This window comes from Pan troglodytes, chromosome 1, assembly GCF_028858775.2.
Source record: "Pan troglodytes isolate AG18354 chromosome 1, NHGRI_mPanTro3-v2.0_pri, whole genome shotgun sequence".
Taxonomy (NCBI): Eukaryota; Metazoa; Chordata; class Mammalia; order Primates; family Hominidae; genus Pan; species Pan troglodytes.
The window spans coordinates 210,535,228-210,550,241 of NC_072398.2; the positions used below are offsets into that span (position 1 = coordinate 210,535,228).

Below are 15,014 nucleotides of genomic sequence, written 5' to 3' on the forward strand. Positions count from 1 at the left end.
ATAGCTCTTGGTGATAAGAAGGTTTGGATTCCAGTTCTAATGATCACAAATGTACCTGTGAGCTGAGAATAGCAACGCATTGCCTATTCTATGAACATGTTGTGATAGATTTGGGGTTTGTGTATCACCCCGGCCCCCCCGTTGGAGCTGGCAGGACACCCTGTTTTGAGCTTTGTAGGACAGAATAAGGCACTTCCTATCTCAAGGAAGGGGAGGCCGGGTGCAGGCTTGGCTGGAGACTGACTTCCTGGCCCCGAGCTGCCTGGGATCCCACCCCCGAGTCCAGGATCTACGGTGTAGGGTACACCAGAATGGGCAGTGCCTGCTCCAGCCCTGTGACAACTTGGGGGAAGCTCGGGGCGGCCCCCACTGCCCCAGGATGCCAGAGGCTGGGGAGCCCTGTGCCAGGGGCACAAACAAGGGGGCGTGACCACGGGCATCTGCATCTCGGCAGGAGGAGGACCGCTACAGGCTCATGCTCAGTCGGAGCAACAGTGAAAACATTGCCAGCAACTACTTCCGATCTAAGCGGGCCAGCCAGATCCTCAGCACAGACGCCAGGAAGAGCCTCAGTGAGTGTCCCTCCCCTGTCCCCACCCTCTCCACACAACTGGGAGAGGCATGAAGGGGATAGTTTTGAAGTCAGACAGACCTGGGTTCAAAAACTCCTTTCCCTCTCGGAGCCTCAGTTTCCTTAGCTACAAAATGAGGGGGGTAACACCAACTTCTTAGGATTAGGTGATACGAGGTGAGGAAACGGCCCAGCCCGGGGGCTGGTGCTCAGTACAGAGTCTCCTCTTTGCTCCAGTCTTGTCTCCCCTGGCCCCCAGTAGGCACTCAGTGCATGGCTCAGGGGCCTGGCTGGGGATGCACGGGTTTAGGCCTCACTAGTTACGCGCCAGCTTCCTGGCGAGTCACACGCCAGCATTGTGACTTCCTCCAAATGCAGATTGACTTCACTTATCAAGGGCCACAAATGCAACACACGCTTTTAAGAATTAAGCATCACTTCATTTTATCTGCTTTTAAAACTGAAAGCAAAGCCCGCAGAGCTTCCAATAAAATAGCAATAAAAAGCAAATCTTGGCCAGGTGCAGTGGCTCACCCTTGTAATCCCAGCACATTGGCAGGCTGAAGTGGGTGGATCACTTGAGGCCAGGAGTTCAAGACAAGCCTGGCTGACATGGTGAAACCCCGTCTCTACTAAAAATACAAAAATTAGCCGGGCGGTAGTGGCGTGTGCCTGTAATCCCACCTACTCAGGGGGCTGAGGCAAGAGAATCGCTTGAGCTTGGGAGGTGGAGGCTGCAGTGATTCGAGATCGCACCACTGCATTCCGGTCTAGGTGACAGAGTGAGACCCTGTCTCAAAAAAAAAAAAAAAAATTAGCTGGGTGTGGTGATGCATGCCTGTAATTCCAGCTACTTGGGAGACTGAGGCATGAGAATTGCTTGAACTCGGGAGGCAGAGGTTGCAGTGAGCTGAGGCACTCCAGCCTGGGTGAGAGTAAGACTTTTTCTAAAAAAAAAAAAAGAGCAAATTTGAGTTCTATATATTGAGGTTATTTAAGAGACAGAATGGGTAGAGTTGAGGAATAAGGTGGGGTGGGTGGGGGGGAAATAGGATTAATTGAATGCCTGGCATTGTGCCCATGTTGCAGATGAGGAAACTGAGGCTCAGAGAGGAAGCAGCTTCTCTAAGGTTATAGGAAGCAGTGGAGCTGGGCTTTGAACCCAGACTTGTCTGGCTTGAGATCCCAGGCTGCCTCAGTCTGATGCTTTAAAACCCCAACTCCCCAGCCCAGCCTCTTTGGATGCAGACATAGTTGCTGGGTCTGAGACCTCAGCCAGAGCAGCCTCGCAGAGCCTGGGGTCCCAGCTGCAGGGCCAGGGCCTCTGGCTGGGCAGAGGGGGCGGGAGTTGGGTGGGCCAGGCTCTCCATCCTACCCACTTGGGGCATTTTCTCTCCATCCCCGCACTCCTGGCTTACCAGCACCTCTGCCCTCTTCCCCACAGCACATCACAACTCGCCACCAGGCCTCAGCTGCCCACTCAGCAACAACTCTGCCATCCCACCCACCCAGGCCCCTGAAATGCCCCAGCCCCGGCCCTTCCGCCTCGAGTCCCTCGACATCCCTTTCACCAAGGCCAAGCGTAAGAAAAGCAAAAGCAACTTTGGCAGTGAGCCTCTGTGAGCACAGCTGCTTGCCACTGCCTGCCTTATGGGCATGTAGAGACTGCCAGGCCCTCCCAGGGCAGCCCCAACCAGGTCTCCTCCCACCTGCCACACAGCGCTCCGGGGCCTGAGGGCTCCCTCAGCCCTGGGAAGACACATTCCCTTCCCTGTTCCCCAGAGAGCCCACCTCCGCCCTGGGCAGGAGCCCTCGGAGGCTGTATAGTCCTCCTTAGAGAGGCCTGCTCCAGCTGTTCATACCACATCAGTGTTTCCGTCTGCTCACCTGCCACGGAGCCCACACCCATGCCCACCAGTGTTGGTCTTTGCCTCAAAGCCTGAGACCTGCTTCACGGCCTTCACCAGCCCTGATGGAGAGGGCAGCAGCTGCCACGTGGAGGAAGCTCAATATCAGCTGGGAAGGAACTGTGCCTCTGTCTGACTGGCCCCACTTCCTAAGCACTGCCCTGCCCCATGGGGTGGCACAGGGGTCCCACAGCAGGTCTTCCTGCACTGCCCACCCCTGGCTGGTCTGTGGCCCAAGGAAGGCCACTCCACATTAAGCTGCCCAATAAACTGCTTTTAAGATAAGCTCCCCTTCTCTGACCCTCTGACAGTGTCACTTGGGGCCCCTCCCTGCCATTGTGGCCTGGCTATTCCAGGGAAGTTCTTTCTGGAAAAAGGGTTCTTTTGCCTGGGACCTCCAGGGTTTCTGCAGCTCCCTATAATAGTGAGTACATTCTTCTGGGAAGAGCGTCTGAATTTTCATTAGATTCTCGAAGGACCTGTGACCCAGGAAAGCAGACCCTTTGTTGTGGAAAATAGGGCCATGTCTCACTGAGGCCAGAAAAGGGCCCAGCTTTTGACAGTCCTGGGGGCTGTGCTGGGACTGGGTGTCCTGATATAGCCAGAAATGAATCCAGGCCGCCCTGTTTGTGCCCACATAGGAGGGTACCTAGGACACAGCCTTCCCCTTGTGCACTCTATCCCAGGCCAGTCCTGTGGGGGGCTCCACAATCTAAGGGAAAAGGCTTGGCCTTTGGCACAGTCCTGGAACCTCATTTCACTCTGAGCCTCATCTGTGAAATGGGGATAACGCCCACCTCACAGGGTTAATGTGAAGATTAAATGAGATAGTATGTAAAGCTCCTGGGGCATAGCAGGTGCTCTGTGTTAGTCCTCCTCCTCCCTATTTTGTATCAATTTCTATGGCAGGCCCCACAAGCCACATGCCTGGGCCAAGGAGCACATACTCTTGAGAAGCTGGGGTGGGGGTGTTTAGACAACTACAGAGATATCCAGCCAGAGGCAGGCAGCAGTACGTCCTGAGTCAGAGCCGGTGAGATCAGGTCTTTTAAAAATTATTTTTATTTTCTTTGAGACTGAGTCTCGCTCTGTCACCCAGGCTGGAGTGCAGCAGCGGGCAATCTCAGCTCACTGAAGCCTCCACCTCCTGGGTTCAAGCGATTCTCCTGTCTCAGATTCATGAGTAGCTGGGATTACAGGCGCCCACCACCACGCCCGGCTAAATTTTTTGTATTAGAGATGCGGTTTCACCATGTTGGCCAGGCTGGTCACGAACTCCTGACCTCAAGTGATCTGCCCACCTCGGCCTGCCAAAGTGCTGGGATTACAGGTGTGAGCCACCGCGCCTGGTCGATATCAGGTCTTTATGGGGAACAAAGAGTGCCTTTCTGAAGGGAGCAGTGCTGGGTGGGGCTCCCAGAAAGGATGGAGAAGATCCCAGGAGGTTTAAGATGGGGGTGTAAGGAGGGCGCTCCTGGCGGAGAGCGCTGCAAAGCAAAAGGCAGGAGGTGTGGAACTCAGGGTGTTAAAGGCTGGGCCATTCCTGTTCCATGGAAGCCCTGAGCAAGGACTGAGAGGGGACGAGGCTGCTGAGATGAGTGTAGGTGGAGACCTGAGAGCAAAGAGCCTTGGGGTGTCCCTGTGCTGTGGCCGACTCTTAACAGTTTAACACTGTTGGCTCTGAATTAGAGGCGGGCGGATGTGGTACTGTGTGTCGAGGGTGGAAGGGCAGGAGTTAGGTTGCAGGAGCCAGGAACTCTGCAGAGGCTTAACTTGGGGCAGAGCCAGTGGGAATGGAGAGCAAGTAGAGTCCGTTAAGAAGATGTATGGAGGGAGGTTTTGATTTTTGCTCCATTCTTGGGTTGGTGGACAAGTGTCCGAAAGGAACTGCTACCTTCTGTCTCTACAGTTGCCGTCACCATTGGCCTCAGGATTGTGGTTGGGACCCAGAGGACGGTGGAAGTCTTGCTGCTTGTGGTAGTTTTTACTTAAATCCCTGGTGGACAAAGGCAGGTCTGAGATGAACCGGGTGGCCTCTGTATTAACCTAGAAGAGGTGGGAGCCACATTATTGAATGGATGTTCACTCTAGCCCGGCGCTAAGTGCTTCAAAACCTGCCATGTTCCTCCCAAGAGCCCAGAGATGAGGTAATTAAATGGCTGTTCCTAAGGCACACAGATAAGCAGCGGAGCTGGACCTCGTCCTTAGTCCTATTTACAGCCAGGGAAACTGTCCTGGAGAGAAGTGCAATGCCCGGGTAACGGCTAGTGAGAGATGCAGCTTGGAAATGGAACCATCGCTAGGCCAGTCTACTGCCCATCCACAGTCTCCAGCGTGGGCCACCGAGCTGGGCAGCACAGGCCCGTCCATGCCATGGGCCCTGGAGCCGTGAGCGGCAGGAAGGAGGCTCCAAGTGCCCTGAGCCTGATCTTATTCTTCCAACCCCTCCTCCCTAGAGATGGTGGAGGTGGGGCCTAGTTCCTGGTCCCGAGCCTTCCCAGGCCCAGTGAAGACCCCGCCAGCAAGAAGGTGGCCAAACACCCTGTCCAGGACGCGACGGTCAAGCCCAGGGAGGACCCCGCAAGCTCCAGAGGGAAGCGGGCTCCAGACTAGGGGGCGGGAGGCCGGCCTGGGCGGAGCAAAGGGCGCTCGGCCTCGTTGATTGGCCGCGGCTGCAGAGCTGTCTCTCTAGGATTGATTGAGCCTTTTCTTTAGGGGGACGGGGCCTTGATTCACTCCCACCAATAGGGTTCAAGGAATCCGCCTCCCACCAGGGCACTTCCGGCGGCGCTCTCCGCTCCTTACCGCCAAAGCTGCGGCTCTGGGCGCCCAGCCGCGGCGTATCCCGATCACTTCCGGGTAGTGCTCCACGGGCACGAGCCGCGATTGGGCTACCGTAGATGGGGTACTTCCGGTGTGCAGGTGCTGGGTCCTTCGGCAGGAGGAGGAAGATGGGGCCCAGCACCGCGGCCCGGGCTTGGGCCCTCTTTTGGTTGCTGCTGCCCTTGCTTGGCGCGGTTTGCGCCAGCGGACCCCGCACCTTAGTGCTGCTGGACAACCTCAACGTGCGGGAGACTCATTCGCTTTTCTTCCGGAGCCTGAAGGGTGAGAGCGGGGTCCGAGGGGGTAGCGTGTGGGGGCCTGGGGTTGGTACAGCATCGAGGGCATTGACCACTCTCCTTCCCACTCCCTTTCCTGGAGCAGGCCGCCCGGGTCTGGCCTGCCGCTTGGCGTGCGGGTCCGCGATGTCTGCAGCAGGGGTTTCCCTTCGCGTCCCGTCTTCCTCAACTACCTGTTTTTTCTTGTCCAGACCGGGGCTTTGAGCTCACATTCAAGACCGCTGATGACCCCAGCCTGTCTCTCATAAAGTATGGGGAATTCCTCTATGACAATCTCATCATTTTCTCCCCTTCGGTAGAAGGTAAGGGTTCCGCGTCGCCCCTAGCACTGGAATTCGAGACCCGGGACTTGATGGATTGCTTTCTTCTGGTTCTTGGGCATGTCCTGGGTCACAGGATGGGTTGCCAGTCCTGGATGGTGCTACCACGGAGATAAGGAAAATGCTCATTTCTGACCTGACCCTAGGAGGGTACATCTTTCTAAAAGAAACAGCTAAGGATTGTGGAGTCAAGTGTTGCTGCAGACCATGGAACCCAGGGCCCTGCTGCTCTGCTGAGAAGGGAGTTTACTCTGTAAAGGGCCTGATAAAAAGATGGAAAGCTCCTGGGTTGGGTTTGCCTGGGTGGAAAGAGGAAATGGCCTGTTATTAATATGGATTGCTATAAAGAGGCATTGTGCATTGTGGCAGTTGATCTTAAGAATTCAGATAGATTCATAGTCTTGGGCTGAAAAAAGAGCCTTAGCAATTATCTACCACCCCACCCCTCCTCCCATTTGAGGCTGGATAAATATGTCCAGCAGCCTTGCAGAGGGCTAGTCGTTTAACAGAATGAATATCTTGGCCAGATTATCCAGTTGATACTTGAGTATTCCTGTTTTACGAGGCAATCCACTCCACCACTGAACAATTCTGTTAAGAAGTTCTTATATTAAGAAATATTGTCTCCTGCTTTATTTTGTTCTTATGCTCCCTAGCACCTTAGAGAATAGATAGAATGCTTATCTTGTTTGCAGGCATAGCCTTCACATAATCACAGCTTATTCGGTTGTTTCTCCTTCAGACTGAACATCCCCAGCTCCTTGGCTATTTCTCTTTTGCCATACTTTTTTGGTGAGCATGTTAGTCATTCTCTTCTTTATTTGCTTCAGTTTATCTTTTTCTTAAAAGACTCAAGTTGTCCCTGTCTGGGTAAGACAGGACTGCCTTCCTCCCTTCAGTTGATGAAGCTTAGGAAGTTCTTCATTGGTGCCTTTTTTGTTTGTTTGTTTTTTTGAGACAGGGTCTTGCTTTGTCCCCCAGGCTGAGTGCAGTGGTGCGATCATGGCTTACTGCAGCCTCGACCTCCCAGGTTCAAGTGATCCTCCCTCCTCAGCCTCCTGAATAACTGGGACGTGGCTTCTTTATTCTCTGTAGTGCATGTGAGATTCAGTTCCACCGAATCCCTCAAGTATTTTCCCTAGGCTTCTGTTACTTACTGTGTCACTCCCAACTCCCTTGCAACATGTGCTTTTGGAATTGGCTTTTTGGAGGCAAGATTAGTTAGGCGGATGTCACCCCAAATTGGTAGAAGTTGAAATCTTCTGATGACTGGGCAGGTGAATGGAGGCTTTGGTGCAGTAACTGGTGTTTGCCAAGTTTTTGCTGTGTTTGAAACTTTGAAATAGGTACCTTACAGTGGACTGGGTGAGATCTTAAGGATAGGGAGTCTGCCCTGGAGGAGTTTTTTCAGTCTGTTTTTGAGGAAATAAAGACCTGAAATGAGTTACCAAACCCTGTGTCAGGATGTAAGATGAAGCGGAGGCACTGTCAGCTTGTATAGGTCAGAAGGAAAAAAGCAGTGAATGAGACTGCTCGGGAGAGGGCTGAGAGAGGATACTGTTGGTGGGAGAAACGACAGAGAGTGTAAAACAGTGTTTCCCAAACTTTAATCATTTGCACACGTCCTTCATGGTTTTTACCATGTTACGTATCTCCTGTGCTAATAACTACCTAATATTTTTCTTCAAATTGACCTGCTTAAAAAAAAAAAAAAAAAAAAAAGCCTAGGTATGATAGCTTATCCCTGTAATCCCATCACTTTGGGAGGCCGAGGCAGAAGGATTGCTTGAGTCCAGGAGTTTGAGACTAGCCTGGGCAACATAGTGAGACCTCATCTCTACAAAAAAACGAACAAAATTAGCCGGGCGTGGTGGTGCATGCCTGTAGTCCCAGCTACTGGGGAAGCTGAGGTGGGAGGATTGCTGACCCTCGGTGGTCAAGGCTGCAGTGAGCTGAGATCATGCCAACTGCACTCCAGCCTAAGCGACAGAGCAAGACCCTGTCTCAAAAAAAAAGAAAAAGAAAAGAGAAAAAAAACTAAAACAACATTTTAAAAGGGAACCAATAGCGAGCCCAGAATTACCACCGAAAATGGAAATCCAGTGTCATCACTTGATGTACGTAGAAGGTAACTATAAATAGAATAAAAACAACACCCGTAAGTTCTAGCCAGATACTGGTGCCTACCAAAGGCTTTGAACCTGAGGTTCCCTCTTGAAAAAGGAGATTAGCAAGCATTAGAAGCTCTAACAACTAGTATCAAACTAAGACATTCTCTTTGATGGAGAAAGCTTGAAAAATAAGGAAGGGGAGTAACTTTCTGTCTCTGAGATTCAAGGTTATTTAAAGCCCGGTTCCCGCATTCGCGTTGCTGCCTTTTCTGCCTCTGGTGGAGTGGGTTCCACACTTTGGAAGGTGCTGCTGTGGGAAATCCTCAGGCGTTCCTTGGGAGGAAGCTGCAGGGCAGGGTTCGGGGTAGGGGTTTGGTGTCTGCTCCCAGGGCCCTGCCCTCGTCCCATGACTACTGTCACTGTCACCCTCTCAGGTGAGTGAGTGCTGGCCTGGCTTCCCTCTCTGTGCCCCAGTGGCTTCTTTGCCCTCTGGCATCAGAAGGCTCCCAGGTCACTGGCAATCATGTCTACAAGGGAAGAAATTTTCAGCACATCCTCTATACCCGGGAAAAACTGGATTCCTGTTATAGATGGGGAAGTGGGTTCAGAAGGGTGAAGGGATTTGCCTAGTTTTAACTCCAGGTGGTCTCAATTTCAAAGCCTGTGTTCTGTCAACTTTACAAGAGTTTCTCAACAGGTGCATTCTTGACGTTTCAGACTGGATAATTTTATAGTGAGGCTGTCCTGTGTCCTGTAGGGTGTTTAACAGCACCCCGGGCCTCTTCCCATTAATGCCAGTGGCCACTTCCCTGTTATGTGACAGCGAAGAAATGTCTCCAGACATTGCTCTGAGGGGCAAAATCGGCCAAGATTGCAAACCACTGCACTGTGCCAATAGGCTGCTTTTGGAATGTCCAAGACTGCCTGGCCTCTCCGAAGGAGAGTAGATAGATGGCTTTTTGAATGTAGCATGAGAGGCAGAGGTAGAGAATATAGGAGCTTCTGCGTATGCCTGAAAGTCAGTCAGGTAAGGCGCTTTTAGTTTTCTGCTGAAGATTACCCCTCAAAAAACAGGGCTCTTATATTCAGATCTTTACAAAGTCATTTCCACCTGCTACTGAGGGTCTAATGGACACACTTCTCTGTCCAGTCTCAGAAATTGGCACGTCCGTCCTTCCGGTTGCTCAGCCAGACTCCTTGGAGCTTTTCTAATGCCCCTGTCGAAGCATCAGCAGGCCCTGCGGCTGTGCCATCAGAAGGCGTGGAGGCCTGCCGCGCCTCCCTCTGTTGCTGCTCCAAGGTCGGCTCAGCACTCTTCACTGCCTAGATTTTCACAGTGGCCTTCTAACCCATCACCATGGCCACTTTCACCCTTGTACCCTAGTCTCTACCCCGCTGCCAGGATCGTCCTTCAAAAACAGGAATGAGATCCTGCCAGGCCCCTGCTCAGAATCGTCCAGCGGCTCCCCACGGCAGGGCCCTCGTGTGGGGTGCAGAGCCCTGCGCAGCCTGGGCCCTCACTTCACCCGGCCTTACCTCCTGCTGCTCACTCCTTTCTCTCCAGCTAAGCCACACTGGGCCCCTTGCTGGTGACCGTGCCCACCCCCCTCGGGGACTTTGCACCTGGTGTTCACTATGCTGGGAATCCTCTGACCCCACAGACTGCCTGGCTCACGCTTACATCTTCTCAGATGCCACTTGCAGGTCTTCCTTAAACAACCTTGGCACAAGAGCTCCCCTCCCACATTGTCCACTTTGTTTTTCTTCTCGGCTCACAAGAATTACTCATTTAATGAATAAATGGATTACTGAGCACTGTCTTCATTACCTTAGGTTGAACATCAGAGTACACTTTGGGGAGACTCTGGAGCCTCAAATAGCCCCACCCAGTGCTAGTTTTAGATGCTTATGGCAGTAGTCACATGATCCAATTAATTGACCAGAAAAGGATAGGATCTCACAGTTACAAATGTTGAAAATTAATGAGCCCTTTTGGTGATCACTTTTTAAAAAGCAGTGTACTGGGTAGCTCCGTTGTAGATGTCATGGATATAATCTGTAGGATTAATAGGGAAAAATGGATTAATGCCAGACCAGGGAGTACTATTGTCAAGTGATGGCATCACTGGAGATGCAGAAGTGCTCTTCCTCAGACCATTTAGACAGGGTGGAATTGACAGGCTCTGGAAACTGGCTCCAGTGATCAGCATCACTAGCGTGAAAGGTGCAGGTGATGAGATGAAATATGGGCAGTACGGCATTTCCAAATGCATATTTCCTATGTGAGTTGAAATGTGTACAGCTTACTTGACCAGTGCAATTAGTGGATGTTTGACTGTTTCCTCCAAACCTCCAGAAGTTTCTAATTCTGAGCCATAATTTTGAGTCTTCACGCTGCGAGGATGGGGCCTTGCCCGTTCTGGGATGTGGTGTGGGAAGCCTCTCCCTCATTGTGGCCCCCAGAGGGTGCTGCTCTGTGAGTGATCGTGGCTGCTCTGCCCTTCATGTCCCCTCCCTGCCAGTGTCAGAGGAGCAGGGAGAGGAGACCTCTGGGTCACTGTGTCTGGTGCCTGCTTTCAGATTTTGGAGGCAACATCAACGTGGAGACCATCAGTGCCTTTATTGACGGTGGAGGCAGTGTGCTGGTAGCTGCCAGCTCCGACATTGGTGAGTCCGACCTGGGAGGTTCTGGTGCTTTCCACTTCTCCAGGGAGTTGGAGAGCATTACAAACAGAAGCTGCCAAATTAGCATTCACTGGGTGGGCCTTAGCTGGGGAGTCAGTGAGGGAACTGTTTTCTCAGTTCAGAATCTGACTCCTGGAGGCAGAATACCACACTGCTGTCCAGGGGTCCATTTGGGGCTGAGCCCAGCTGGATGAAGCTGCAGGGCACTGGGGCTGACAGAGAGGGAGTCACAGGGAAGCCAAGGACACTTGGCCCAAGGCCCCCCTGTAAGGGCTCAGCTAGGTGTCTCTTCGGTCTGTGCAGGTGACCCTCTTCGAGAGCTGGGCAGTGAGTGCGGGATTGAGTTTGACGAGGAGAAAACGGCTGTCATTGACCATCACAACTATGACATCTCAGACCTTGGCCAGGTAATCAGGCCTGTCACCTTCCAGGTTTCAGGGACATATGGCAAAGCTCTGCTTAGCCAAAAGCCAAGAGGGCGTGAGGAGGTTCTCCCTGGCTTGGGGAACCTTTTCCTGACCACCCACCTTTCCATCTACTCTTTGCAGCATACGCTCATCGTGGCTGACACTGAAAACCTGCTGAAGGCCCCAACCATCGTTGGGAAATCATCTCTAAATCCCATCCTCTTTCGAGGTGTTGGGTGAGTGAGTGAGCAGGGAGAGGACAGCAGAAACCTAGGGGAAGAAGGGGTCACTTAATTTTTTTGGGAAATCAAGGCAAAATTGTAATTCTTTAAGGGTACATAGATGGGATTAATTTGTTATATTAAGGCCGAGTATAGTGGCTCAACCTGTAATCCCAGCGCTTTGGGAAGGCCTAGGCAGGAGGATCACTTGAGGCCAGGAGTTTGAGAGCAGCCTGGGCAACACAGAACTCCTCTCTTTAAAAAAAAAAAAACAAACAAAAAAAAGTTGGCCGAGCGCAGTGGCTCACACCTGTAATCCCAGCACTTTGGGAGGCTGAGGTGGGCAGATCACCTGAGGTCAGGCGTTTGAGACCAGCCTGGCCAACATGGTGAAACCCCGTCTCTGCTAAAAATACAAAAATTAGACAGGTATGGTGGTGTGTGCCTGTAGTCCCAGCTACTTGGGAGGCTGATGCAAGAGAATTGCTTGAACCCAGGAGGCGGAGGTTGCAGTGAGCCAAGGTTGTGCCACTGCACTCCAGCCCAGGTGGCAGAGCGAGGTCTGTCTGAAAAACAAAAACAAGTCAGACTCCATTGTCATATCAAGACAAGAGCTAAGTGGTTGGCAATTAAGAAAAAAGGATTCATTCCTGGGAAGAACTGGCTCTCGGGGATCCTATGTCCTTGGGCTCAGTTCCTGGGGCCAGTGCTGGGCTGCTCTCGTCCTGCTGCAGGATGGTGGCCGATCCTGATAACCCTTTGGTGCTGGACATCCTGACGGGCTCTTCCACCTCTTACTCCTTCTTCCCGGACAAGCCTATCACCCAGGTAAGGGCTTCACAACCTTGAGGCTTTGAAATAAAAATGAAGCAGAACAGCACATTTGGCTGAGGTGAAGGAAATGACTAGTTGGTGGGGTGGGGCATGGGCAGAAGCGGTGTGGTCTCAGGCTCCCCCTTCAGCTAGGGCCAGGGTCATTTTGGTCTGGCCTGCTGTCCTCTTGTTCGGGAAGCGTGGCAGCTTTTCCCTTACTTGGAACTGCTTGGGTCACAGCCTCGTTTTGTTCCCAGTATCCACATGCGGTGGGGAAGAATACCCTCCTCATTGCTGGGCTCCAGGCCAGGAACAATGCCCGCGTCATCTTCAGCGGCTCCCTCGACTTCTTCAGCGACTCCTTCTTCAACTCAGCAGTGCAGAAGGCGGCGCCCGGCTCCCAGAGGTAGCTGCCAGGAGGCTCAGGGGCCGGGGATCCGGGTGGTGCAGTCTGTGTATATGGGGAGGACTCAGAAGGGGAAGAAGGAGGCTTTTAGCTAAAAGTGTCAGAGGCTGAGTGTTTCAGGTGCTGTCAGATTATTTCAGGGCTTTATTGCTATATTGCTGGTATTGGCACTTCCAATTTTTTAAGGTAGTAGTGACTTATCTAGAGATCCCTAACCTCCACCGTTCCTTTTTGAAATTTGTGTATTTGTTGTGCAGATGACAACCAACCAGCCATATCTTTTCGTTTGTTTCCTGCGTTCCCTTTAACCATGAGTCCCTAGGTGCCCAAGGCCTACAGGCAGAACTTCGCTAGGGTACTGTCATGGTGGACATGAGTGGTCCTGCCCATCAGGCACCACTGGAAAGGTGGCTCTGGTGCCCAAGCTGCTCCTGTTTCCCTCCTGCAGGTATTCCCAGACAGGCAACTATGAACTAGCTGTGGCTCTCTCCCGCTGGGTGTTCAAGGAGGAGGGTGTCCTCCGTGTGGGGCCTGTGTCCCATCATCGGGTGGGCGAGACAGCCCCACCCAATGCCTACACTGTCACTGACCTAGTGGTAAGAGATGTTTGGGGTGGGAGGGCCCAAAGGGTTTGCCAAGCTGACTGAGCTCAGCTCAGAAGCACTTATTGAACACTTCTGTGCTGGCCTAAAGGGCATAAATAAAGATGAATAAGTTAATCCCTACACCTAAGCATGCCAGGTGAGATGCAGAGCCTGGCGTGAAAACTGATGTCCTAATAGGAGCACTTCTTTTGAAGAGGTGTGTGTATTTGCTATGGGGGGCAGCAGTGGGAGGGGCTTCACTGATTAACTCTGCCCAGGAAGTTGGACTTAATAAGAGAAATAGGTCATTAGGATGAATTTGTTAGGCAAGAGAAAGCGAATATGGAAGCATGAATGCTTGAAAGTGCCTGGCACATGTCGGGGCAGGAGGGTGGTTTGGGTCCAGACTTTGATGGGCCATGAATACTGTGTGAAGGAATCTGGGCCTTCAGAGAAGAGGCAGAGATGCTGTGTTGGGGGATTAACCTTGCTGAGGAGAGAGACTGGTTACTGATCAGGGCCGGGTGGCAGGGGCATCTGCAGGTCTTCTGAGCTCCTGGGCATTCCTGCCATGTTCGTCGGGTGGGAATTAAGTGCAGCTCTGCCTGCAGGTGGTGGAAGGCCTCCAGTCATGGTCAGCCCTGGCTAACCTGGCCTTTTATCTCAGGAGTATAGCATCGTGATCCAGCAGCTCTCAAATGGCAAATGGGTCCCCTTTGATGGCGATGACATTCAGCTGGAGTTTGTCCGCATTGATCCTTTTGTGAGGACCTTCCTGAAGAAGAAAGGTGAGTGTAGTTCCTGCACGAGGATGCTGCCAGAAACGGCCTCAGGCCTCACTTGCTCTCGAGGCCCAACCAGGAAAAGCTCTGGGAAACCCCTCCCGGTTATTCTTGTTGGTTCTTCCGCAGGTGGCAAATACAGTGTTCAGTTCAAGTTGCCCGACGTGTATGGTGTATTCCAGTTTAAAGTGGATTACAACCGGCTAGGCTACACACACCTGTACTCTTCCACTCAGGTAAGCACAGGTGACAGCTTCTGTTTTCAGCTAGCATGTGCCCTGCCTGGGCTCTGCAGTGGCCAGGTCCTGCCACCTCTGTCCTCCTGCAGGTATCCGTGCGGCCACTCCAGCACACGCAGTATGAGCGCTTCATCCCCTCAGCCTACCCCTACTACGCCAGCGCCTTCTCCATGATGCTGGGGCTCTTCATCTTCAGCATCGTCTTCTTGCACATGAAGGAGAAGGAGAAGTCCGACTGAGGGGCTAGAGCCCTCTCCGCACAGCGTGGAGACGGGGCAGGGAGGGGGGTTATTAGGATTGGTGGTTTTGTTTTGCTTTGTTTAAAGCCGTGGGAAAATGGCACAACTTTACCTCTGTGGGAGATGCAACACTGAGAGCCAAGGGGTGGGAGTCGGGATAATTTTTATATAAAAGAAGGTTTTCCACTTTGAATTGCTAAAAGTGGCATTTTTGCTATGTGCAGTCACTCTCATTTCTAAAATAGGGACGTGGCCAGGCACGGTGGCTCATGCCTGTAATCCCAGCACTTTGGGAGGCCGAGGCAGGCGGCTCACGAGATCAGGAGATCGAGACTATCCTGGCTAACACGGTAAAACCCCGTCTCTACTAAAAGTACAAAAAATTAGCCGGGCGTGGTGGTGGGCACCTGTAGTCCCAGCTACTCGGGAGGCTGAGGCAGGAGAAAGGCATGAATCCAGGAGGCAGAGCTTGCAGTGAGCTGAGATCACGCCATTGCACTCCAGCCTGGGCAACAGTGTAAGAAAGACTCTGTCTCAAAAAAATAAATAAATAAATAAATAAAAATAAAGCGAGATGTCGCCCTCAAACTTCACCTGGCCCCGGTCCTGG

General features: G+C 52.3%; 2 protein-coding genes across 7 annotated transcripts in view; both read left to right on the top strand.

The window, feature by feature from the left end:
- KIF17 (kinesin family member 17) overlaps positions 1-4,477 on the top strand; it is a 54,436-nt gene extending 49,959 nt beyond the window's left edge. For 4 of the 6 annotated variants that reach the window (XM_016955419.2, XM_016955436.3, XM_016955430.3 and 1 more), the window contains exons 14-15: positions 455-572; positions 2,016-2,763. In XM_016955419.2, the coding sequence (XP_016810908.1) occupies positions 455-572; positions 2,016-2,194 (297 nt within the window). In that variant the 3' untranslated portion in view covers positions 2,195-2,763. Of the gene's footprint in view, positions 1-454; positions 573-2,015; positions 2,764-4,387 lie in introns of those variants that run through there. The other 2 variants (XM_054680318.2, XM_054680319.2) reach the window with 1 other exon arrangement.
- Positions 4,478-4,652: 175 nt separating this feature from the next.
- DDOST (dolichyl-diphosphooligosaccharide--protein glycosyltransferase non-catalytic subunit) lies at positions 4,653-14,997 on the top strand. Its single transcript, XM_001161661.5, has 11 exons — positions 4,653-5,583; positions 5,789-5,899; positions 10,609-10,695; positions 11,017-11,120; positions 11,262-11,356; positions 12,076-12,169; positions 12,412-12,560; positions 13,009-13,156; positions 13,812-13,932; positions 14,056-14,162; positions 14,255-14,997. Exons 1-11 carry the CDS (start codon positions 5,379-5,381, stop codon positions 14,402-14,404), a joined length of 1,371 nt encoding a protein of 456 aa, XP_001161661.1. The 5' UTR covers positions 4,653-5,378; the 3' UTR covers positions 14,405-14,997.
- The last annotated feature ends 17 nt before the right edge of the window (positions 14,998-15,014 follow it).

Coding starts and splice junctions, on each gene's coding strand:
- DDOST (XM_001161661.5), top strand. CDS start 5,379: ATGGGGTACTTCCGGTGTGCAGGTGCTGGGTCCTTCGGCAGGAGGAGG. Junction 10,696..11,016: donor AGCTGCCAGCTCCGACATTG/GTGAGTCCGACC, acceptor CGGTCTGTGCAG/GTGACCCTCTTCGAGAGCTG. Junction 12,170..12,411: donor CGGACAAGCCTATCACCCAG/GTAAGGGCTTCA, acceptor TTTTGTTCCCAG/TATCCACATGCGGTGGGGAA.